General features: G+C 62.9%; 1 protein-coding gene across 4 annotated transcripts; it reads left to right on the plus strand.

Moving 5' to 3' along the window:
* Positions 1–635: 635 nt before the first annotated feature.
* On the plus strand, positions 636–24,913 carry DAZAP1 (DAZ associated protein 1). Of its 4 annotated transcripts, XM_032847107.1 has the most exons (13): positions 636–830; positions 8,496–8,536; positions 9,181–9,347; positions 9,594–9,659; positions 11,385–11,495; positions 12,693–12,741; positions 15,900–15,982; positions 18,947–19,100; positions 20,756–20,785; positions 20,913–21,053; positions 21,836–22,012; positions 23,012–23,101; positions 23,957–24,065. In XM_032847107.1, the coding sequence occupies exons 1-12, from the start codon at positions 802–804 to the stop codon at positions 23,089–23,091; spliced, it is 1,128 nt and encodes a 375-aa protein (XP_032702998.1). In that variant the 5' UTR covers positions 636–801; the 3' UTR covers positions 23,092–23,101; positions 23,957–24,065. The 4 variants fall into 4 exon arrangements, with proteins under 4 accessions (XP_032702998.1, XP_032702996.1, XP_032702995.1 ...); XM_032847105.1 differs by lacking the exon at positions 23,012–23,101 and having other exon boundaries at positions 637–830; positions 11,388–11,495; positions 23,957–24,913; XM_032847104.1 differs by lacking the exon at positions 23,012–23,101 and having other exon boundaries at positions 638–830; positions 23,957–24,913.

Below are 24,913 nucleotides of genomic sequence, written 5' to 3' on the forward strand. Positions count from 1 at the left end.
CGCCGCTTCAGGCCGACCCTGAGGAGTACATGCACTTGCCGCCGGCGGAGAGCGACGCAGCCGCGCGGCGCCGCCAGACTGCAGGGCACCGGTCCCGGCAGGCTGCTCCGGGCTGCGGGGCCGTCTGCAGCTGGGCCCCCAGCCCCGCATCTCGGGGGACGAGGGCACGCGGCGGGGACGCCTCTCCGGCCGCCGCCGCCCTCTCGTCCCGTCAGACGGGCTCCGCGGTCGTGGCCGAGGCGCCGACCGGGAAAGGGGTACCGCCGCCTCGCGTGACCCCGCAGTGGGCGTGGCCTCTGCCCGCCGTTGACCCCACGTGCCACTTCCGACCGGAGCGAAAACAAGGAAGCCCAGCCGCGCCTGCGCCCCGCGGTGCCTGGCTCGGAGGGCGCGCGCGCGCACGCATGCACGCACGCCGTTCGGCGGCGCGCTCCCCTCCCCCGGGAGGGGCCGGCGCGCGGGACTCCACTTCCCAGCGTGCTCCGCGCGACGCCGTTCGCCGCGCAGGTGCCCGGCCGCCGAGCGGCGGCACTGCACGTAGGCGCGCACGCAGGCACGCACTCCGGCGGGCGCACCCCTGGCCCCGCCCCCGGAGGCCCCGTGCGGGAGCGCGCCCGGGCGTGCGCAGGGCGGCGGCGCGGGCGCGGGGGCGCGCGGTGACCGTTGGCGCTGAGGGGAGGAGGCAGCGCGGCCGCCGCCGTTGCGCAGATCCGGGCCGCGGCTGTGGGGAGGGCGCCGGGGCCGGTGACCTTCCGGAGGCGGGAGCGAGCCAGGGGGCCCGGGACGCCGAGCGCCGCCGCCATGAACAACTCGGGCGCCGACGAGATCGGGTGAGGACGCGCTGGCCTGCGCCGCCGCCGCCCAGACGCCGCCCCGGCCCCCGTCAAGGTCACGCCGGAGGGCCGCGCTGGGGCCGACGGCCTGGGGGGCCGGGGACCGCCGCCGGGACTGCGGGGGCCGGGGGGCGGCGAGCGGGAGGGAGCCCGGGAGTCCGGCGTCCCGCCGCTTCCTGGCCGGGGCGGCTCTGGGAGGGCCGCGGGGGGGGGGCACCCGGCCCGGGCGCCGGACTATGGGGGGGACGGTCAGGGCGTCCCCGTCGCCGCCGCACCCGGCTCCCCCGTCGGGGCGGCGGGGAGCCTGGCGTCCCGGGCCGTGTTGTCCGCCCCCGCGCCGGGTTTGTGGCGGGGGAACCTCGAGCGGAGCCTGGGAGGGTCCGGGGGGACCGCCGCCGCCTCCTGCGTGAGGAGGACCGGGAAAGGGAGCGGGGGGGGTGCTCTGGGACGCCGTGTGCCCCTCGGCGAGTGGACTTCCCGCGGGGGGGGTACTGGAACGGCAGGCAGGGGTCCTGGGGCGCCCCGGCCGCCTGGGTGCCGGGCTTCACCGGGGCCCCCGGGACTCCCCCCAGCCCGCGCACCAACTTGGCGGGGCGGCGCACGTGGCGGTCCCGGCCTCGGCCCTGTCGGCTGTGCCGCCGCGCAACTTCTTCCCCGCGGGCGGCGTCTCGCCCCGCGGCCGCTCTGAGCCCCTCCCGGGGTGCGAAGAACAAGGAAGGTGCGCGGACCCGAAGCCAGGGCCGCCGTCACGTGGGCCCGGCCCCCGGGCCGCAGCCTAGCGCTGGGCGCCCCGACCATCTGCCGGGGGTCTGCAGCTGGAGCCCCTTCCGGCTCGGCGCCCGCCGGCCCCTAGCAAGCGGATTGGAAAGAAAGGGGGAAGGTACCTGCTGGGCGGACCTGGGCCCCTTGACCACAGCGGAGTTCTCGCTGCGTCCGCGCCGGAGGAGCTCGAGGTGTGAGCGGGGGTCCCCGAGGGGCTCGGAAATCCGTTTCTGCCGTGGTTGAGGGGCGTGGTCAGGTTTTCTTTGCAGAGCGCGGCCCTGTGCCCCCGGCGGGGCTTTATGATTCCGTTTTTCCGTGCAGTTTGGGGCTGGGGTTCTGGGGCCTTGTGTATGCTTCTCCTTGCGCTCAGGTGCTTGATGGCTCGTGGGGGATGACTGGCCTCCCAGGGCCCCCAGCTCCCGGTTACCGCCGTGCACATAAAATGCCTTCCGTGGGCTCCTCCTTCCCAAACCGCACACCCAGGGCACCCGGAGCAGGAACCGGAACTCCTCGCCTGGCTTGTTTTAAAGAGCTTGTCTGGAGACTGGCAGACGGTGTTCTTTGTGTTACGTGGTGAAAAGTTGCGGCACTTCTGATGGGAATCCAGGGTATAGGGAGAAAGTGCTCCAGAAGTGGGGCAGAGCCTGTTGGTGAGTTCGCCGGCCCGCCGCATCCCCACGGCACTGGTCTTCCAGAGGGCAGCCACGTAGCGCCCAGGCTGGGGTCTTCCGGCGGCGGCGTTGCAGTGCCTTTCTCTCGGCAGGGAGAGCAGACGAAGCTCAGGAGGGAAGGGGGCCTGGAGACCCCCGAGGTGTGCTACAGGGATCCAAGCTTGGGTCTGCAGAGGCAGCCTGAGGACGCCGTGGAGCTAGTAGCGGGTCGCGTACCCTGGCTGGCCACGTTCCCTTCCCCACGCTTGCGCATCCGCCCGCATCGCCGGACTCCTAACGTCGTCCGTGTCAGGTGTCCAGAAACTTTGAATTGCTTTGCAGGTGGAAATCTGTTGCTAAAAACTATTGACCAGTTTCTGTTTTGTACAGGATCCTTGTTTCTGGTCCGTTGATGTGGGAGTCCAGGGTCCACTTTGATCTCCGTGCTCTGCTTGGCTGTCCTCGGACAGTACGGTGACCCCGCTGGGCTCCGTTTCCTGTGAGCAGAACGGGGTTGCCGACTGGGGGCGGCTACCACGTGGGAGCGAGTGTGGTGCTCAGATCCAGGTGATGGGAGGCGCTCGCTGGCCGTGACAGTTCTGAACGATCTCCGACGACATGCCCCTTCATCTCCCGTCCCCCTTGTTGGGTCTGTGGTCAGCCTCGTCCGAGTGACTCCCGAGGGAGCGTCTCACAGGCGGGAAGGGCTGCTCCCTCTCTCTAACAGGAACCGCGTGTGTGGGTGCAGGGGCAGTGCCTCAGGAAGCGCGTGGACGCGTGGGGTGCTGTCCAAGGGGGGTTGTCCGCCTGCATTTGAGTCTTCCAGGGAGAGCGTCACCGAGTCTGGGCTGTACCAAAGCCGGCTCAGCGGTCCCCGGGAAGTGTGGCGGGAGAGAGGAAGTTGGCTGAGACTGGTGGTTTTAGTTAGCGTTTCCATCGTCCGATTGTCACAGATCAGCCAGAGCAGGGGGAGGGCTGGGTCTGGAGGGCAGAGGGCTGATAGGAGCAGCAGGGTCACGTGGGGCCCCATGTGGCAGATGTGTGACATGCTGATAACCTCCCTTGGGGCCAGAGACCAGGGGGGACAGGCACTCACCTTGCTGGGGCGCGGGGGTGGGGGAGGGCATTCTGTTCTCTTTCCTGTGCCATGATCTTAGAAGGGCGACTTGGAAGGATCTCTCAATACCGGCTCAGGGGGTGGTGCCGGCTTAAGCCCCGCAGAGGTCCAGACCCCTGGTCTCTGGGGGGGGCCTCTTGCGGGTGTGTGCAGTGCCCTGGGGGAGGGGGCGGGGGGTGGTTCCCTTTAGGACTGAGGCATCCTGTGCCACCTGCCTCCGGGGCCACTGGCGTGTGTTGAGGAGCTGAGAGAGGTGTTACCGGGTGTGTGTGCTGTGCAGGGCCAGCCGGACGCCGTCGAGGGAAGAGTCCCGGGGGAAGGTGGGCTCCGTGGAGAGAAAGCAGCAGCATGCGTGTCCCTGTGAGAGCAGGTGCCGGGAGGTGGCAGGAACCCACGGCTGCTGGAGCTGGAAGCTTGGAAAGCTGGCAGCCTGCCCCCCCCCCCCCGCACCGCGGTCCCAGCAGCCCAGCCGGCCAGGCTGCAGTGCTAGTAGGGTGAGGCCAGAGGCCGGGGCCTGGAAGAGTGGGGACTGGGTAAATGTCTGTTTTCTCTGAGTGCCCGGGAGGTGGAAGGGGTCCTGATGGTTGGGTTCAGAGAGGTCCTGACTGCGGAGGAGGTTGTCTTCTTGCCATGGAGAGGGTGACGGAGACTTCGGGGGTCGAAGGTAGAGATGCTGTTCTTCTGCAGTTTGGACAGTCCCCAGCCGTGCTGACATTCGGGGCGTCCCGGGAACTGTGGGGCTGAGCAGCATCCCTGAGGCCCGCCCGCTCGGTGCTGGGAGCACCCCCAGTTGTGTCCCCAGACACTCCCCAGTATCCTCTGGCAGATGAGACACCTGTTTGGTCACATCTGCTCTTTTCAGCCTGGGTCCCCAGGCGTCCCTGCTGCTTGCTCCTGTGGTTTAGGTTTGTGTGCTCCAGTGGGAACGAGTTTGGAGCCTGTAATGTTGACCGTGACGTTGGGAGGTGCTCTGGGTGACTACTTCTGTCTCTCGTGCTGGCCGTGGGTCGAGCACTTTCACCGGGTGACGTGCCTGCTCTGCTGGCAGCCGCTCCTCCCTTGTTTGACTGAGGCTTTTGCCCAGTACCAGGGAGTGCTGCTGGGGGACACTGGTCCTGCCTGGGAGAGGGCAGGTGCAGGGCCTCACAGGGGGAGGCTGAGGGTGTCAGGAGTTCATGCCAGGCACCAGGGCGTCCTGGGGTTTTCTCTTGCAGGCGTCACTTGACCGGCCCCCCCACAGTGGTCTGGGAGGGAGCGAGCTCCTTTGCTGACAGGAGGGTAGGCTGAGCTGCTGCGGGCAGGGCCTGCCCCAGGACTTGGCGTCTGCTGCTGTGGGGCGGCTGCCGGGCCTGTGCTGTGTCCCTAGCTCCAGAGCTGCTGCCTTCCCTGGGCAGACAAGCATATACTTAGGGAGACCCGGTCCTGGGTGACCTCCGCGGAGGGGCAGGATGGTGCAGACTAGGCTCTGCGCTGTGCACGTCAGGCAGAAGAGCCGTTGGCGGAGCTGCCGCGCTCGGCCCAGGCCCTCGGCTTCTTGGCCTCCGGAGCCAAGCCGTGCCCTGCCGCTGCCTCCCAGGTGAGGTGGCGCTTTCTGAAGCCTGCCTGCCCACTGGGAGGGGGCGGAGCCACAGTGGCTGGCCGGGGCCAGGGAGGCCGCTGAAGGTCTGCTTCCTGGCCTGAGCACCATGGGGCTGCCCTGAGGCGCACGGAGCGGGAGTGGCACCGTCCTCCACGGGGGTTTCGAGCCTGGCGGGTGGGGGGCCGGAGGGTTAAGCAGAGCTGGTGCCACCAAGCGCTTGTGCAGAGCCCCTTCCAAGAGGGGTCACCAGCACCTGCTGTCGGCGCGGGCCCTGGGAGCCACCTCTCCCGGGCCCTCCTGGTAGTAGCATTGCCCATTGCCTGACTCTGGGTCACCTGGCAGGGCCTGATGGAGCCAGGAGGTCCCCGTGGTGGTTTGTGGGGTTTGGGAACTGTGGGGGGGGGCCGTGACTCTCAGCTTTAGCTGAGTCGTGACTGTTGTACCCTCAAAAGCAGGGAAGGGCTGGGGGTGGGGTGGCTGCGGTCAGCTGGGCCCTTAGTCCGCAGCGTCCCGTCCAGGCCTGAGATGTGCGCGGTGTACCGTGGGTCCGTCTGGGCCGCTGCAGGGCTGCTGGCTGGCCGTGCAGTCCCCCGCCCTGTGCCGGGCTTGCCCATGCGTCTGCAGTGACTGTCCGCGGTTTTGCTGCCTGGGTCGCGACGGAGCTGCTCCCAGCTAGTCCTGCCGGAGGCCCTGTAGTCTCTGGGGCTCAGAGTTGGGGCTCTGTGCTGGGTCTCAGAGGTGGCCTTCCAGGACCCCGGGAACCTTGTGGCTCCTGTGCGTTCCCCTGGGGGAAGTCCGCCCTGGAGGGGGAGCAGAGGAGCTGGGAACAGGTACAGCAGCTAGTCAGGTGCCGCCTGGAGGCCTGGGCTGCTCGCTCTCCCCGACAGACGGGGGAGCTGCTGTGAAGGTGCCCGAGTGTGCAGCTCAGAGAGCCCAGGGCCAAGGCCAGGGCAAGCCTGCTGTTCCTCGGTCGTGAAGATCTCTCCTAGCCGAGGACTTCCTGTAACTTCAGACTTGCGGGACGGAGCAAAATAGTGACCGGAGAAGCCAGGTTCTCTTTCCCCGCCGGCTCGGCGCTGAGGTCCCCCTGCGGCAGGTGCCCCTCCCGTGCGCTGGGTGCCACTCGTGGGATGTAGCGGGGAGTGACGGGAGCCCCAGGAGCCTTCATGCGGACGCTTGGGTGTGTGCTCTCTTCTGAGACCTGGAGCCTTCTCTGAAGTCCGTGCAGCACGACGGACAGACGAGGGCACAGGGCTGCCGGCTTCTCACGGCCAGTCCGTGGGGCAGAGTTCGGTGCTGTGTCTGGTCTTTTCTCCTTGGTGCCAGATTTTGGCATTTCCGTGAGGGGTGGAACCTGGACTGGTCCGACGAGTTCCTCCGTCCACAGGTGGGCGGGGCTGGAGGACTGGGTTGCTTGGGACGGTGCCTCTGCGGCCTTCTGTTTGGTCGGGCGCACGCCAGACGGGTGCTGGTGTTTGTCTCAGTGAATCAGGTTTCGGTGCTTGAGAAGGCTGGGGGGTGTCTGCGTCCTTCATGAATCTGCTTTTCCACGGCCAACCCGCTTCTTTCTTGTGGGCAAGTGGGCAAACTGGCAGCTCCTCGCGGCGCCAGCCAGCCCTGGGGCCTTCGGTCATCTGCTGCCTTCGCCTCCGCTGGGTGCCCGGCCCTGCGAGGGCGGGCGGGGCCTGAGGCCCCGCGTGCTGGGGCAGCGTGCTGGGGCAGCGCCCTGGCTGGCCGCGGGGGGCCCCCTCTCCCCAGGGATTGTTTGCAGGCAGGAGGAAGCCTGGCCTGATTTTGAGGGGTGCGTAGGAGACACGAGTTTCAGCTAATGAGCCCCAAGCGTAAGCTTCCGTCTGCTGCTTGATCAGCATGTTCCGGGAGCCTGTCCTCACGGAGCGGCCTTGCGGCCCGCACAGCCCCACGAGTGTGGCCTCGGCCTGGGGTACCTGGCCCACTCCTCCTCGGCCCGGCCCACTGCGCCGTGGCCTGTCTGTGGCCCTTGTGAGGATGGCCGTGGCTGTCTCTCCGGTGGTGGGGCCAGTGTTTCTCACACACTGAATTCCGAAGGCCCTGGGAGCGAGGCCCCAGTGGTCCTGCCGCCTGCCGGAGGCACCCTGCCAGGGGCTGGCACGCTGAAGCTCGAGTCCCCAGATGCAGCGGGGGTGGCAGGTGCGCTGGCTGCCTCGAAGGGGTCTGTCCCGGTGTGGAGGACAGCCCCCCCGTTCCTCGGCGGCTTGTGGGGGTCTTTTTGTCTTCAGGCTGAGTGTGGTGTGGTCGGCTCCAGGCAAGGGGACCGCGGGACCCTAAGTCTCAGACGGGGACGGAGCCTTGACCGTGTGCTGACGTCTGAAGCCCTTGCCGGTTAGCATCTGGGTCCCCCTCTGTGTGTGACAGTGCTCGTGGCTGTCACGGCCACCTCCCAGGTTGTGGGTGGCCTGAGTGATGTCTGAGGGGCCTGTGCCTGTTGGGGACGCAGGTGAGCTTGGCCGCAGCGAGGGCTGGAATAGCCCCAGCACACGGGCGCCTCGGTTCCCTTCAGGCCCAGCCAGTGCCCTGTGGCCTGTGGGTGTGGAGCCCCTCCCCAGGGGCAGGGGGAAGTGGAAGGGCTGTGCGTGTCTGGAGCTGCCTGAGAGGTGTCCTGTGCAGAAGAGAGGCGGGTTGGCAGCTGGGGCAACAGTGGGGTTCCTCTGGAAAGTTCTCGTCTGTCTGCCTGAAAGGACAGCCCCAGATCCCCTGGGGTGGGAGACGTGGGACTGGGCTCTGGTGCTGAGTCTGGGGCTCCAGGGACCGTCCAGTGGTTAGTGGGTCCTTACTTGTGACCACATGGAAGGTACCTGACGCTTTACCCTAGAGCATCCCGCCCCCTGGTCAGTCTGTTTGTCGCAGGAGCCTTTAGACCTTGACTCCTAAGTCCACACGATTTGCAAGAGCGCTGGGGCAGTGTGCCCTGTGACCCCGCCCAGAGGCCCATGTGGTTTGGGGGCTCCTGTTGGTCCATTTCACAAGGTCTCGTTTTCTCACTGGTTTGCCCAGCAGGCATGTGTGGCTCTGACGTGTCGTTCTTTTATTTATTTACTTTTTTAAAAAGAGATTTATTTATTTATATTTATTTATTTATTTATTTGAGAGAGAATGAGTGAGAGAGAGCAGGAGAGAGGAGAAGGTCAGAGGGAGAAGTGGACTCCCCAAGGAGCTGGGAGCCCGATATGGGACTCGATCCTGGAGGTCCGGGATCATGACCTGAGCTGAAGGCAGTCGCTCAACCACCTGAGCCCCCCAGGCGCCCTGACATGTCTTTGCTTACATGTTGTAACACTCACTCGCCACCATCTTGGCAACTCTTGGTGTCGGTTTTTGTGTCTGTGGCTGCCGCGGCTGAGCGATGGTTGAGGGGGGTATATGTCATTGCCGTGACCTTAACACAAGGCAGCATCTCTGCCTCACTTCGGCGGTCGGGGTGGGGGGCAGGAGTCCCACCTTAGGATAGGGCAGGTGGCTGGCACGGTGGAGGTGAGAACTGTCTTGACCCTGAGCGTTTTCTTGTTGAATTGCAGGAAGCTCTTCGTGGGCGGTCTTGACTGGAGCACCACCCAAGGTAGGTGGCGTGGACGGCTGCGTGCCAGGCACCGCAGACAGGCTGACGACCTTGGTCCTCAAGTCGTGTGAATGCGTCTCGCTGTTGCTTTGGGATTTTGCTTGTTTTCCTTGATTCTTGACTTCCCGTTGTCTTGGATCCCGGGGAGGGGGGCACCTGACCCGGAGCCGTCCTCATGTGTCGGCGGAGTTGGGGGGGCTATGGAGGGCGGGGGACTGCTGCTGTGCGGGGTGTGGAGGCTTGGGGGCTTGCTGGCGCCGTCCCTGAGCTCAGGCTCAGGAGGAAGCAGCTTGTGGGAACTGGCACTCCCGGTGGTCACTGAGCAGTCCCTTACACTTCCCTTTTCCTGATGCCTTTGGCCCCTGCCGTGGTCCTTTGCACCCATTCTACTCCGTGGGAAGACATGATGTGTCCGTGTCCGGAACCCCGTCCTTTCCCGTGGGTCTCCTGTCCTGGACCGTCTTCCCCTTCCCCCTCCTCCCCAGTCATCTGCTGAGCCAGTCGACAAGGGGCTGGTTCCACACTTTCCAGGTCAGGCTGCAGAACTGGGAGCGTGTGTGCCTGTGTGCTTGGCGCACCAGCGGGGGGCCAGTGCTTAACACTCCGGTGTGTGTGTTTGTGTTTTTGTCTCAATCTCCGAGCAGAGACTCTGCGCAGCTACTTTTCCCAATATGGAGAAGTTGTAGACTGTGTGATCATGAAAGATAAAACCACCAACCAGTCGCGAGGCTTTGGGTTTGTCAAATTTAAAGACCCAAACTGTGTGGGGACGGTGCTGGCCAGCAGACCACACACACTAGACGGCCGAAACGTAAGTGGCCCTCCCTGGCGTCCACTTGCCCGTCCCTCTGCCCCTGCCGCGCGCCGCCCCGTCAGCCAGCCTCTGCGGTGGGCCTGGTGGGTGAGCCCGTGAGGGAGCAGGTTAGCAGGGCGGGCTCCGAGGGCTGGAGGGGGCAGGGGCGAAGGGACTGGGAGCATGGGCTTGTTTGCTGTGCGGACGCTTCTTCTAGAGCAAGTGGCTTCGCAGTCACAGCCGACCCCCTTGAAACTTCTGCAGATTGACCCGAAGCCGTGCACGCCTCGAGGGATGCAGCCGGAGAGGACGCGGCCCAAGGAAGGATGGGTAAGGCTGGGCTGGGCAGGGCGGCGTCTCCGCTGGTCTCCTGGCCCCGCAGGAGGGGACGTGCACCCCCACCTGGGGTTCTGCCCGTGGCCCTCGAGGGCAGCGGGGCGCTTTGCTGCTGGAGCGGCACACGGTCGCTTGACTCTATCCAGTGGGTGTGTGTTTTACTCTGTAGCCAAGAGTATTCTTCCTAGTCCACCTTGGAAACCAGAAAAAGGCCTCCCACACCTGTTTGCGATCAGGAGTTCCATTTTCTCCTCCCTGGTGGCTCCCACCCTGCCCTGGGAGGGGGCAGTGTTAGCGCAGCCCCTGGTCCCCTGCTCCTTTCTGCTTGCTGGCCGCTCCCGTCTGGGCGCTGCGGCTCGGGGCCGGGGCCCAGTCGGCCGTGTCTGAGAGCCTGCTGCTTGGAACAGCTGGTCAGAGGCCACCGGTGTGGGGGCTCCGCAGGGCTCTCTGGGAGCCGTGCGGCCCCGGATGCTGGTCCTGTTGGAGCAGACCCTTCCTCTGTCCGCCATCACCTGTCCCTCCCCTTCCCCAACCCAGTAGATCTCGGAGAAGACCGTCCTCCAGGGCTCCACGGTCCCGGCAGAGGGGCCTGGCCAGAGCTGGGCAGCAGGCAGGGCAGATGTCTGGTCGGCCTGTCCGGGCCAGGACCCGAGAACCTGCATTTCTAGCAAGATCCAACCGCTGCTGGAAGACAGGGACTTCAGACCCTTGAAATAGTTCTTATTTTCCCAATTTTCTATTGGGAAACTTTTGGGGAAGTTTGGAAAAATCAGCAAAGTAGTACATCAAACACCTTAACACGTGGCCTAGACCCATCACTTGTTAACATTTTCCCAGTCATCTCTGTTCTGTCCCGTCTCTGTCTGGGTCTGCCACTCCTGAGAGCAGGAGCACGTATCCCTTGAAACCACGTGCTCGCACGCAAGGCCTGTCCCGGCAGCGGGAGTGTCGGCCGTGGCTCCCAGCGCCTGCTGTGTCCACACGGCGGCCCTTGTGGCTCTGGGGTCATTCTCAGTGGCTTCCGTGGCTCTGCTCTTCAGACTGGGATCACGGCCGCATTCGGATTCTCTTTGGTTCCTTGTGTCCTTGAGTCTCTTGGCAGCCTTGCCGAGACGAAGCAGACACTTGATGGAGTTCGAGCCCTAAGTGCACCTGGGAGACCCTCGCCCGCCCCCAGACTCCCATGGCGTTGGTCCAGGGCCGTTGGGACTACTGCGCCCGGGCGCCCTAGACAGGGAAGACGGTGCGAGGGGTTGGGGGAGCCGAGGTTCTGGGCCTCCTCTATCCACAAGGGACGAGCTCGGGCAAGTGTTTGCCTCCAAGGTGCGAGGCCCTCCCTGCAGAGGGTGGGGTCACCGGGGTCAGGCGGGGTGTGGGGAACCACCCGTCGTCCTCTTCAGTTAGCCCCGGAAAACTGCTGGTCTCCATCGTGCCAGCCACCCCGCTCAGCCCTTCCTCGGGGACGGTAGAGCTTCCTGCTCTCGCTCTTGTGACTTGGAACTCGCCACGGGACCCGCCACTCACTCCGCCGCAGGTCCCAGAGGAAGGCGGAAGAAGGGTTAGGGCCGTTCGCTGATTGTCTTTGGCTGGTCTTTGGAGGCCTTCGGTCTGGCTTCGGGCGGGGCCTTAAGACCAGTGCGACGTGCGCCACAGCCTCACCCCGGGGAGCGTCGTGAGGTTTCCCCACACCGACTGACCATCGTTTCCTTCTTAAAACAGCAGAAAGGACCCAGGAGCGATAACAGTAAATCAAATAAAATATTTGTCGGTGGGATTCCTCACAATTGTGGTGAGACAGAGCTCAGGGAATACTTCAAGAAATTCGGAGTGGTGAGTTGTCCCTGCCCCAGAGCACGGCGGGTCCGGGCGGGAGCGGTGGAGCCCGGTGTCCCTGGAGGTGGAACCTGGCAGCTCTGTCCTCTGGGCCTGTGTCTCCCCCAGAACAAGCCAGAGCCCGGGGGAGCATTTACTGCCTTTTCAGGCCAATGGAAGCTTGCCAGACCCAATTGGAAGGCCCTCTCATGGGTTGTGAGCGTCATGGTGGGGAGCGCTCCGCAGAGTCAGGGAGAAGCAGGGTTTGGCCCGACTGTGGGAACCAGCCTGCCGTGTCTTGTGGGGTGGGGGGGCACGGGTGGGAAGGTGAAGAGTATCCTAGCCCAGGTCCGGCGGCCTAAAGGGAGCTGGCTTGGCACTCCCTGGCTAGGTGTCTGTCACCTGCGCAGCGTTTCCTCAGTGACAGCAGACCTCCTCCCAAGGCTGGTTGTTTCTGGAAGAGGCTGAAATCTTTCAGAATCTTATGGGGGTTTAGAGTTACCTGGGCTCCTCCAGGAGACTCAGTTCTAGTAGGGCAGGCAGAAGACGGGGCTAGCAAGCAGGCTCGTGTGGGGGTCGTCCAGTCAGCTGAGGCAAAGGCACAGGGTCTCCCCAGGCTCCCACCGGGCCACACCCCCAATGGTGGGACAGCCCTATTGTGTCACTGCCACCTGCTTGTCAGGGGGTGGTGCCCGAGTATGCTGAGGACCTGGGCCGGAGCGTGTGCCGAAGGGCGCTCGGTGAGCCAGGGGCCCCAGGGAGAGGGCTGCTGGCTGGGCGGACCCCTGTCGGGGAGTGCCCAGCCGAGTGCTGGGCAGCGGGATGGTCTCGGAACGTGCGGCCGAGCACCAGAGCTCTGGGTCCTGTCCCGCCATCCAGGCCTTGGTTTTTGTCTGAGAATGGAAGGGCGCCCTGTGGTCCTGCGGCTGGAGCATGGGGCCGGGGCCTCGGGTGTCCACATGCCTCCCCATGAGCACTTGGGGCACAAGCAGCCTCCTTTGGGTCCCCTGGCCTCCCCTTGGCCCCTTGGCCTTCTTCGGGTCCCCTGAGTCTCAGGCATCAAACCCCAGGAGTCCGGCCTCTTGCCTCGGGGCCTCCCTGGGGAACATCTGGAGATGTCCCCAGCGGTCCTTTGCTTCGGGAGTCTTGTGGCAGCCGGATGTGCTCGTGCCTGCCCGTGGCGCCCGGGTTCTCGAACACCCGTCTCTCTTGCAGGTCACAGAAGTGGTTATGATCTACGATGCAGAGAAGCAGAGGCCTCGAGGTAAAAGAGATGGAGTTTGTCCTTGACCTTCCCCTTCAGATGGCAAACTATTTCACAATTAGGTGGTGGTGGTAGCGAGCTTGCCGCAGAGAAGGGTGATTTGGAGACACGACTCAAACGTAGGCCCTTCCTGTGCAGCCCCAGCCTGTCTGCTTCCCAAGGTCAGACGTCCCCGGGTTTTTTTGGCTCGTTCTTTTGAAGTTTTTGCAACCTGACGTGAATTTCAATACGGTTTCTGTTTTTAAACGTGTACTGAGAGATTGCTGCTTTTCTCAGGTGGTGCCCTTGATACTCCGGGCCGCGTCCCGCTTGGAGCCCCTGCCCAGGCAGGTCTCATTCTGTGGCGTCAGGCTAGGTCTGCCCCAGCTCGGCTTGAACGTGGACTTTCTTATCCATCCCATGCTTTTTTCCTGTTTTTCTTGTTTCTTGTTCCCCTAAGACCGTGGGGCAGCGGGAGGAGAGTGAGGAGCCGCCTCCGGCGTCCCTGGGAGCTTCCGGGAGCTGCCCGCGCCCGCACGTCCCAGCTGGTTTGTGGGGCTGGGACAGCAGGCACCCGGTTTCCGTGCCTTTTTTTATTGTTATTGTTTATTATTACTATTTTTGCAATTTATTTTTGGGGCTGCTGCTGCTTGTGCCCGCCCGTCTGTTTGGGTTCATCCGCCGCTTGGGGACCGGCTGCGCGAGCCGGCCTGGCGTCCGGGCGCCGCGCAGCCTCTGCCCCAGCCCCGTCGGAGGCCCCCGCGCGCAGAGCCGGCGCCGCCGCCGCGTGCGCCCGCCATGCTGGAGAATAGTTTGCCATTTGAACTTCATCCTTCTCTCCCTCCGTGATAAGTGACGTATCCGCACTCCATGTCGATTAAGCTGTTAAGTCTTAGCTTAACGTTAACGTAGACATACATGCTTAGTGACGTACTTAAGTGTCTCGTAGTAAAGTACAGTAACGTTAAGTAAGTTGTTTTTCCTTTTCTCTCTGTGAATTGTTTGTGATTAACGATATCTCTTTAGATTTCTCTTCTCCAGGTGCTAAATTATGTCACACAGGTACAGGCCAGTCCCGCAGTCAGAGGACGGAGCGGGCTTCGCTCCAGTGGGGTGTAAACGAAGTTTCATTGTGTTTCTGGCCGCTCCCTCAGTGGTGATGTCGTCTCTTGACAGACAGATGCGTCCCTAGACGCCCGCCCCGGGGCTCCCCACCCGAGACTCACCGCCTCTCGCGCTGTAACGGACCGCGCGAGCCCTGTGGCTGCAGACACTCACTCCTGCACTTGGAGAAAATGTTAACTTTCTAACGTGCCGTTCATTACCCATGTCGTGTTCCACCATTCGCCTGCGGTCTCGTGAAACTTCAGAGCGTGGGGGTCCTGAGGGCTGCTCTTAGACTCACACCCCCCCCCAGTCGGCACCCTGAGGCCTCGCCCTGGGCCCGGGGAGCACGCCGAGCCACTGTGGGCTGGGGGTGCAGACAGGAGGAGCTGGCGGGGAGAGCGCTTTGGGCTTGACCTTGGGGCCCACGTTCCCGTGGGAGCTCACAATGTCCTCCACATCGGGCTCTGAGGGTCCCTGCGAGCACGAGGCCAGCAGAGGGGGGGAGTGATGGCAGGAACCCCCCGTGGGCTAGAGGGGCATCCCAGAAAGGTCATCCTGCTTTCTCCCCTTCCCAGGTCTTTTCCAGGCCTCTGCCTCCCTCCTCCCTCTTGGCTGACCTGAGACAGTGTCCCTGTCCTTGTCCCGAGGGTTCTGCGTGTGTCTTGCTGGGGACAGTGAAGCCCTCACCTCGCCCCTCACCCTGGCCACTGCCTTTGCTCACCTCCCGCCTTCCTCTCTGCCCCTCCCCCCGGGCTCCCGCTACTGTCTCCTTCCGTGTGTCTTGCCATCATTGTTCCGCAGCCGTGACTCCACCCCTGTCCTCACGCCGTGTGCAGATTCTCGTGTGAGCACGTGCGTAGTCACGCTCAGACACACGCGCGTGCAGGCACACGTCATGTCTCCAGAGTCCCGGGTGTCCCTCCCTGCTCGTCTGGCATCCCCTGGTTTCTGAGCTGTCTCTTCCCCCCCCCGCCCCATGTTGTGCCTGCGGTCCTCCCCCCACCCCTCGCCACAGCCTGGTGGCTGCAGCCCCAGCGTCCCTGTCCCTCAGCTGAGAGGCCTTGGGCTTGGCCACCCCTTCCCGATCGATGCCCCCTCCCTGCCCGCTCCGGCCCCGCAGCCCTTGGAGGCCCTGGCGGGCGCAGGCCTGGCCCAGGCTCCGGCCGTTGGCCGGGGAGGGTCCACTGTGCCGCCCCCGCCAGCACCCCGTACCCCCTTCGGCCCTTCCCCGCAGCCGTCCTCGTCCCCGGCTCTGCCGGCAGCTGCCTGCCGCGCGCCACCTCTCATGCTTAGTCAGTCGGGCCCCGGGGAGACAGTGCAGCCGACTGAGGACCAGACACGCCACGGTAGCCGGGCGGCCACTCTGACCCGGACCGACCAAACTTCGTTTATACTGCCACTTCCTTGTGTTTGGGAAACGCTAAATTTTTTTCCCTTGAAAATTCTCTTTCTGACGACATAGTGCCTCTTGCTCTCGCTGCTGCCAGCAGAGTTTGACCTGCTGGAACCCGTTGTGGCCTGTATCTCTGTGTACCTTGTGCGTAGGTCCGTGAGGTAGACACCTGTATGCATACGTGTGTGACTCGGACGGGACTCCTTGGGCTTATCCAACGGCGTTGGCTAAGCTTAGCGAGGCACGAACTGTAGACACCGCAGTCTGGTCGGCGCGCTAGAACCATGAATACGGCTGCCGTCAGACCTAGTCGCAAAGCGAATTGCAAGCCGAGGGGAGACTCTCGGGTTTCAGAAAAGCAGCCGCGCACCCACGGCACATACCCCGTCTCGCGGAGGCGGAGCTCGCGGCTGCTGCCCTGCGCGCAGGGGTGCGCCGCGGCCCCCTCCAGAGCGCTCTGGCGCGCTCCTCGCACCGGGCCTCTCTCCTGCCCGGGCTGTGCCTCCCTCAGAGGCCAGACCCCCGGTTCCACCACCGGCTCGGGCCCCGCCCTGCAGCCGCACACACGTGCTTCCCTGAAACCCTTGGGCGCCCCCTCGGCCCGGCCCTGATACTGTTCATCACCCTGTTTTGTGTCACAACGCCCTGCTACCTTGATTCACTCTTCGTCGTTGGCTAGGTTTTGGATTTATTACTTTCGAGGACGAACAATCAGTGGACCAGGCTGTCAACATGCATTTTCACGACATCATGGGCAAAAAAGTGTGTAGTTGTAGTTTTATTTTACCTTAAGACCAAACCAAGTTTTAGGCAACTTAGGGATTTCACTGGAAAATACAACTCCTGAGCAGAAAAAGGGCCTGGGACATAGGGCTAGGTGGGCTCGGGCCCTGCTCCTGCAGAAGCACGGGGGCCCCGTCCTGCCCGAGGGCTCCTGCCTGTGGCGTGGCGTCTCCCGTCTCGCCGGCGCTGCTCCCGGAGCCCCTCGCTCTGGATCCACCGGGACCGGTTTGGGGGGGGTGGCGGTGGCCCCCCAGCCGAGGGGCACGGTCTGCGGGGGCCCCCTGGGCTGGCCTCCAGTGAAATTGCAGGTTGCCTCAGGCTTGGTTTCAGTGACCACTCCTTCAGATGTCTGTCCCACATTCCAATTGCCTGCCACCCCGTGCCATGCGGTGGCCAGTGGACCTGTGACAACAGGGTCCATGTCAAACTGAAAGAGACGTAAACATCCTGAAGGATTGGTTTTCCTTTACTTGGGTCACTTACTGTGGAACTCCGGCCGCAGCCACATGCTCTCGGTAGTACTTAACTCCGTGCGGTCAAGTGACCTCTGGTTTCATCTTCATACTGTGTTGCTGCCGCGGCGGTGGGCAGGCTCAGCCCGCGCCCACCCCTCCTCTCCCGGGGCCCCCGGGGCTCGGGGGGAGTCCCCTCTAAAACAGATCGCTGGGAGAGGGTCTGCAATGTGGGGTCTCTGAGATTTAGCGAGAGGCTTCGGGCCCCTGTTTGTGCAGGATTCCTGTCTCTGCCCTTGTACAGCCCCCCCCACCCCAGCAGTCCCCACGGTCGCCTCGCAGGGCGGCAGGCATTTCCTTGTTCCCGCTGCCCTGCCCCACCCCTGGAACGAGAGTCGGCCCATTTTTGTCGGTTACGGTCCTGTGGAGGGACTGAGGCACCACGAGCTTCCTGCCTCTCTGGCGCTCCCGGCCCAGCCCCACAGCCCACTCCCTGCATGCGGTAAACACGGCCACGTGGAGCTATTTTTACATAGAGGTGCCTGAGGTTTGGTTGCAGGCTTAATTAATTCCGTTTGAACCTGATTAAGCAGCACACACAAATCTCGCTCCGACGCTCATTGAAGCTTTTAGTTTAAAATTAGCGAGCAGATTTCAGGGACGCATGCCAGTTACGAACACCAGTTCAAAGGAGTCCGCGGTCAATACTTTAAGGTACTGTGACACTGAAAACTTGGAGGAGGCCTGGTCCTGCTCTAGGGGCAGAAAGGCTGCTAAGCACACGGACCTGCTTCCATCTCCAGGCGGCCGGCCCCACCCTGGTTTTGTAGGACGCATGGTGTCTGAGTCTGGTCCGCATGGAGCACAGAGTGGGGACTGAGATGGCTCCTCGGTGTGGGGCTCAGCTTCTAAAGTAAGGCGCACACGCGAGAGAGCCCAGCTTCCGGCAGCAGCCCCCGGCCTCGCCCTCTTCCCGTTGCCTGACCTTCACTGGCGGGCGAGGCACGGCAGCCCCTTGGGTCCTGGGTTGGGTTCACCTCCCTAAGGGGCCTGGGTCCCACTTCTCATTAAAACCAGAGTGCCAGTGGCTGCATCCACGTTCTGATAGGAAGAGGGTAAGAATTAGTGGGGGGAAACGTGCAAGGGCTGCCTTGCTTTACTTTGTAAGCGGAAACCAGATTCCCTTAAGGAGAGTATGTGGACTCGTTCGTTGGAGTTCTTTGAGAGCTCCTTGGTCCTGCTGCCACATGGCCTTGAGCTAAGGGGGATCTTGTTCCTGTCCATGGGGTGTCCTTGGGGCATCAGGAAGGTGGGGTCTTTGTGCCTCTGTCCCACCTCCTGTTTGTTCTCCAGCAGGAAGGGGCCCCGAGCAGAACTGTTGGAATTTGGAATACACAATGCTTAGTGCACCAGCCTGTGAGACCCCAAGGATGACTCCGAGTGGATCTGTTGTCTCTTCCTTCTCGTTAAAATTTATCACTAAAGAAAAAAAATTGGAGACGCAAATGCTGAGGCAGCCTTGTAATTGGGGGACCTCGGACTGTCAGTCTGCCCTCATCTAAACCCTGCGGTGGGGGGGGCTGCTGCTGGCGGCCATAGCGCTCAGTGCCAGTGGGGCGCGCTCACTCGCTCCCACTGTGCCCGTCCCCGGGGCTGCGGCTCCTGACAGCGTCCAAAAGAGGAAGGGTCCAGGGCTGCCGACCTAACACAGTATGAAGATTGCTTACTGATTCAAATGTCCATTTTATTGCATGTTTGTTTACTTTTTTTGTTAGATGTAATGTAAGATTCTCTTTATCACATCCATTCCCTCTGACATTATTTTGAGTTAATTGAGATTCTTTAAGCGTTAGCCTGGGGAAGGTAAGTCTTTATCTTCCATTAGACATTTTAAATAAAAAACCTAAGTAAACCAACTGTGTTTCTCAGGTATGAGCTTAAAGCCCAGGCAGGGTGGGGGGACTCTGGAGGGGCCCGTGAGTCTGTCGGCCTGGCTCCTCCCAGCCGAGGTCCATCCTCCCGCACGGAGCTCGGATAGTGTCCGGCTCTGGCCACGCTGGGGCCCTGGAGAGGCCTGGGAAGAGGCTGTGATGGTTCGGTCCGTCCTGGGCTCTGTGTCCCTGGGGTGATGAGGCCATCGAAGGAGAAAGTTGTCCTTCCACCTTGATTGAAAGACCCTTGTCCCACAAAGCTCTTGAGGGTCCTTGGCCTTCGGCCCATGCTCTGCAGCGGGCAGGGCTTACACGGCTTACGGTTGCACCTGTTGTACCTGAGAAACATGTTTTAAGCAAAAAAGAAAAGAGAAAAAAAAAAAAAACCTATAAATTTTTAAAGAAAAAAATACTGGCCTAAATAAGGTTTATAGTTAAGTATTTAGTTTTAAGTCATAATAAGATGCTAAGTGTAGTCGTAAGTTATTTGAGGGTGTGTCTGAAGGGAAGGGGGTCCAGGACCCTTGGCATCTCCCTAAACCAGAGCTTCATTTGTCTAGGTGGAAGTTAAACGGGCTGAGCCACGGGACAGCAAAAGCCAAGCGCCGGGACAGCCAGGTGCCAGCCAGTGGGGCAGTCGGGTCGTGCCCAGTGCTGCCAATGGCTGGGCAGGCCAGCCCCCACCCACGTGGCAGCAAGGATACGGCCCGCAAGGTAAGGCTCTGGCACCTAGACCGGGTCCTGCCCCCAGGCGGCCCCTTCAGGAAGACCTGCGTGCAGGCCAGGGTCCTGAGCCGGAGGCATAGCAGACTCAACCGCAGAGGGGGATGTGCCGACTGGACAGGTGCACAAGCCTCTGACGGACGGATGAAGGCAGAGGCGGGGCCCCTCCCTGTCCGGCCCCAGGGCCGATGCACAGAGCTCTGTGCTGGGTACCTGTTAGCACCCAGACCTTCCGGCAAGCCCCAGAGGGGCACTGTCCAGCCTGCTCACAGATGAGGAAGGGGCCAGTTTCCGTGTCCTCACCTGGTCCACCTTGAGCGTGCTGTGACCCTCGGTGGTGTGCTTGGGTCACAGCCAGGTTCCCCACCTGTGGTTTGGGCAGATGGCTTTCTCTTCCTGTGACCTGCTGGGATGTGTGAGTGTCTTTGCCTCACAGGCCATGCCATGGAGGAGGGCCGCACAGGTCTGAGGGGGCAGTGAGAGGCCCTGGTGGCTCAGGGAATCCGTCCCTGCCGCGTCCGCCCCCAGCAGCTGCTGCACCACGGCAGCCGTCTCTTCCCCTGACAGTGAGCCGATGGCACACTGTTCTCAGTGAGGATAGAGTGGGAGGCGGGCCTGGCCTGGCCATCTCAGAGGCTCAGAAGATGCTTTGAGGGAGACTGAGGCTTTGGCCTGGCTGGAAGCAAGCACAGGGTCCCGCCTCTTGGACCCTCTGAATCTTCTCCTGCTCCCTGGGCTCTGGGCCAAAGCTAGCTGGGCCGTCAGGGCCTCTGTGAAGGGTCAGCAGGATGGTTTAAGGTCCGCCTGGCAGAAGAGTTGAGGTTCCCAGGGCACCCAGGACAGGATCTGATAGCCTCTGCCTCCTTTAGAAACAGTGTCCAGACAGGGGCCAACGAAGGCTAGGCCTGTCTGTCTGCACCCAGGGGCACCTGGCCCGCCCCTAACCCTGTACCAGCCAAAGCTTGCAGATTGTCTTTTTAAAAACTTTTTATTTTTTTTCCCCGAAATAAAACAGCCAGGGGTGCCTGGGTGGCTCAGTCGGTTAAGTGTCTGCCTTCAGCTCAGATCATGATCCTGGGGCCCCGGAATCGAGTCCCACGTTGGGCTTCCTGCTCAGCGGGAAGCCTGCTTCTCCCTCTGCCTCTGACGCTCCCCCTGCTTGTGCTCAATTGCTATCAAATAAAGTCTTTGTTGGCGGGGGAAACCCAAATACAGCCATAGGAGACCAGTCACTGAGACCAGAAGCTCTTGCCCACTAGCACTTGGCTGGTAGCCGGCCCGGGGCTCCCACCACCCAGCCTGATGTCCCATTCGTGCTTCTGGGCCCCTCGTCTGTCGGTGTCCCCTTCCCCCTTTCTGACGGGCTCTGTTGAAGAGCTGGGGCCGCCTGACCGACAGGGCTGTCCGGGAGAGGCTTCCCTTGGAGAAGTGGAATGCGAGTGGCAGCCCTTTGCCAGGTGTCTCCTCGGATACCTTCCTTGAGTCTGGGACGTCCTCCTGTGCCCGCAGTACGGCAGGATGCCAGGCCCCTGGAGGGTGTTTCCGGGAGGGCTTTGCCAGCAGAGCGAGTGCCGCTGGGGGTGGGTCAGCTGCTCGTCTGGGTTGTGGACAGGACACCCACCACCCTCTTTTGTTTTCCTGTTTAGGAATGTGGGTTCCAGCAGGACAGGCAATTGGTAAGTCCTTCTCTGTGGGCCCCAGAGAGAACGGAATCTGCAGCGGGGTGGGCCCCCAGGGGGCCTGGGCGGCGGGAGCTGTGCGCCGCGCCCTTCCCCTCACTCCCTTCTGTGTCCTGTGTTCCAGGTGGCTACGGACCGCCGCCTGCAGGGAGAGGAGCGCCCCCGCCGCCCCCACCATTCACCTCGTACATCGTGTCCACCCCTCCCGGAGGGTTCCCCCCTCCTCAGGGCTTCCCACAGGGCTACGGTGCCCCCCCACAGTTCAGTAAGTTCTGCGGGTCCCTGGAGCCGGGCTGGGGGCCCCCCAAGAGATGCACCCTTGCAGCCTATGCCTGGCACTTGCTTGGGGCACGCGGCTGGGCTGCTGCCTGTCCTGGTCCCTTTGCTTGGAGGGTTGTGTGGGTGGCACAGCTGTCGCGAGAGGGAAGTGTGCCCCTTGCTGGGGCATCTCGACCTGATGTTGTGACTCCGCAGAGAGGGGCTTGAGCATCAGGAGCTCTGGTCTGTGCTCAGCTCCATGCTGGGGCACCCACCTGGCGGCTGGGTCCTCGGCTGTGACGGGAAGCCCTCGCCTGTGCACCGTGGCTGGTGGCTGTCATTGCCGTCCGCCACGCAGCCGGCCTTGCTTGTCCCACAGTCTTGCTGGGGAGGGCTTAGGAGTGCGGGTTCTGTCAGAGTGTGCCCTGGCTTGGGTCAGGCCACAGGACGGCCGTGTGGGCCCTCGTGGCAGAGGTGTGTGTCTCGCTGGCCTGAACCGTGTCTGGTTCTAACCAGAAGGCGGGTGCATAGAAATGGGCTGTGGAGCCACGGGACGGAGTGGGAGGCTGTGTGGAGCCGGCGCTGTGTCTGGCAGATGGGTTTCGTCCTTTTCACACCACTGCCCGTGGGGTCCCTGCCTAACACGGGCTATTGGGGGCTTGACAGGCCGCCCCAGGCCCACCCTAGGGACATCCTCAAGGCCCGGCCGCTCAGTGGGTCTCGGCAGGAAGTAGTGTGGGCAGCTGCAGTAGGCTGGGCTGTGTCTGTGTCTGTCTCTCCTGTTCTCAGGCTTCGGCTACGGGCCTCCACCTCCCCCACCGGATCAGTTCGCCCCGCCAGGGGTCCCTCCTCCACCTGCTACTCCAGGGGCAGCACCTCTGGCTTTCCCTCCGCCTCCGTCTCAGGCCGCCCCAGACATGAGCAAGCCTCCGACGGCCCAGCCGGACTTCCCCTATAGTCAGTACGGTGAGTAGGAGACCTGCAGGTGAGGCCTGGGGCCCCGGGGCCTGGCCCCGCCCCCTCTGGCCATCCTCCCCCCACCCCCACTCCCCCCACCTCCGGCCTTCCTCCCTGCCAATGTGAATGTCGCGGGGGACCCCGCTCGGCAGGGGCTTGTCATTGCAGGGTCAAGCAGAGTGAACACAAGCAGGTTTTGGTTTCTCGGGTTTTGGCTAGGGAACTAGCCTTAGAAAAGCACTGATCGTGCAGCCGGTGTTCCAGGGCCCATGGGTTTGGGAACCCGAAGCTGTGACAGGGCCCCTAGGAGGATGGCACGGGGCCTCTCGGGGCACCCCCCTGTTCCTTGGTTGTCTTGTTTTCTTGCGAGTGCAGAGTGCGGGGCGGGCACCTGTGGGCCCCCTGGGTTCGTGGCTCTGGTGGGCGGCAGGCACTGCCTGGGCTGTTACTGTGGGCCTCACTCGAGCGAGCGGCTCGTCACGGAGGAGGTGCTTCTGAGCCCGGGGTCTCCGGGGGTGGCGACCTATGGCCCGTGTGGGAGGAGCTCACGTGAGGACAGGGTTGGGCCAGGTGTCCCGGGGTCTCCTGCCACCTCTGCTGGGCCACATGGGTGGGACTGCCTGTCGCCAGGCCTCCCAGGGCTCCTACAGGAGCCACAGCCTTAGCCCATGGTTCCCCGTCTGGGGCTCTGCCCGTGCCACGTCATCGCTCAGACTGTTTTCGCCCCAGGCCGCAGTGTCTGCAGGTTGGATGTAGTCCCCGGCTGGCCGCTCCCGGCTGCCCAACATCGTGCAGTCTTGTCCCCCTGGCACTGTGGCTGGCCACGGTCCCCAAGCACCTTGGTCGTCTCCTGTCTGCCCACCCCCGCCCCACCCCCGCCCCCCACCCCCGGAGCTGGATGTGTTGGGCTTGAGCAGCCCTGGGTGGGGGTGTGCCGCCCGCCAGCGTGGCCCCGCCCCTCTGCTGAGGCTGCCCTGGGGTAGTCACCCTGGTCTCGTCTCTTGCCAGGCCTGGGTACCTATTCTCCAGACCCGTCGGGCTTCGGGCCCATACTTTGTTTACACTCTTATGGTCAGGCTGAGCAGTGATGTGGCCTAGGTAGGTGGCACCTCCTCCTCCACGGCCCCCACTCGGCCTGCGCCCAGGCAGTGGCCGCCCTGGGTGGGGGTGGACCCGGCGGTGCCCTCGGGATGGGGCCCTTGCCGGGGCGAGGCTCTTGACTGGCCACAGCCCCATGGCCCCAGGCACCCCGTGCCTTCGCGCACCCTCTGCTGGGACACTGGGACCCCGGGGCCCCAGGACACCTGCATTCCGGTGTGCAGTCTGGTGCTGGCCCCCTTTCCGGAAGCGCCTCCCGTGCCTTTTGAGGTCAGCAGTGCAGGGTCTAGGTCCTGTTTGGGGGGGGTGGGGGGGACCTGCCCGGCCCTGGCAGTCTCCGCCCGCATGTTCCCCGCGGGGCACTCCTGCGCAGCGTCGGGCACTCTGCTCGCCCCCGCCGGTTCTGCCGGCGCTGCCGGCTCGGGTCAACTGCAGGGAGGACTGTCTTGGGTCTGGCGGGGGATGGGGGAGGCCTGGCGCTAGTCTGACATTTTCTTAGATTCTGGGGGCTGTGTCCGTTTCCCGTGCATTCCACTCAAAAATAAACTTCCTGCAAGCCCTCCGGCCCCTGAGCCAGGCCAAGCGCTCTTCTGTCTCCAAGCTCAGGTTTGCAGGGGCTCGGATGGGCCGCCAGGGCCCAGCCTGCGGGGCCTTGGGAACAGGTGGGGAGGCGAGGCCGGAGACGGATGGGACAGACCAGGGGGTCCTTGGGTTCTCTGAGCTGCTTTTCCTTCTGTGCGGAGACGGTCGGGGTCCTGTGGGGGAGCAGGCTGGGCTGTGCAGGTACAGACCCCTCCTCAGCCATGGGCTCAGAGCTGCCGTCCAGCCCCGGCTCACCAGGCTTTTTCCCTGCAGGTTACGGACAGGACTTGGCTGGCTTCGGACAGGGCTTCTCAGACCCCAGCCAGCAGCCCCCCTCCTACGGGGGCCCCTCGGTGCCAGGCTCGGGGGGGCCCCCCGCCGGCGGCAGTGGCTTTGGACGAGGTCAGAACCACAACGTGCAAGGGTTCCACCCGTACCGACGCTAGCTGGCCGGCACCTTGCGGACGTCAGGGCGGCTGAGACCCAGGATTTAGAACTTGTGAACTCGTGACAATCACAAACTTGGCAGAAAAATAGCGACTCGACGGTGGGGGGAGGGGGGCGAGAGGCTTTTGGAGGCGGCGGTGGGTGTCTGGACTGAAGTTTTTAAACATATTTCTTTCTCTAACCCATCAGCACAATAAAAAAAAGTCACTGGTTCAACAACAGGGTTTAAAAAAAAAGTCTTCAGCTTTAATTCAAAACTTCAGGTTTCTTTTTCTTCCTTTTTTTTTTGAAATTATTTTCCTGAGCCTTTTGTTTTACCGTATATTGTAAACTTTTATGTTAAAGAAAAAATATACATTTACAAATTGTGAGATTTTTAAGAGAAATTTTCTACGATGTATACTGGCTTATTTTTTAATTTAAAAAGCAGGGTTTCCGTCGGCACTGGTGGCGGTGAGGGGCGTTCTCAGCCCCTCCCTCCGGGCTTTGAGGGTTGGGGCTCGTTGGTCCAGAAACTCTGGGAGCTTACAGAAGAAGTCTACTGAGCGTGTTTTGTTTTTTTGTTTATTCCTTGCTTTTGTCGACTGACCTGCCGGCGCGGTTGGCCGGTGCGCTGCGGGGGCCGCGCCCACCCAGCCTCTGCAGGCGCCCACCCCGCGCCTGCCCCTGCACCAGGGACAGGGAGGCCTTGTCAGCCGCTCTTGCGCGCACGTGGTGTCAGGGCGTCCCCACTGACCAGTTGGACCCTGGTTTGAATAAAGACAAGTGCGTTTGGATTAGAAA

This window comes from Lontra canadensis, unplaced genomic scaffold (assembly GCF_010015895.1).
Source record: "Lontra canadensis isolate GAN:19392208 unplaced genomic scaffold, GSC_riverotter_1.0 scaffold184, whole genome shotgun sequence".
Classification (NCBI taxonomy): domain Eukaryota; kingdom Metazoa; phylum Chordata; class Mammalia; order Carnivora; family Mustelidae; genus Lontra; species Lontra canadensis.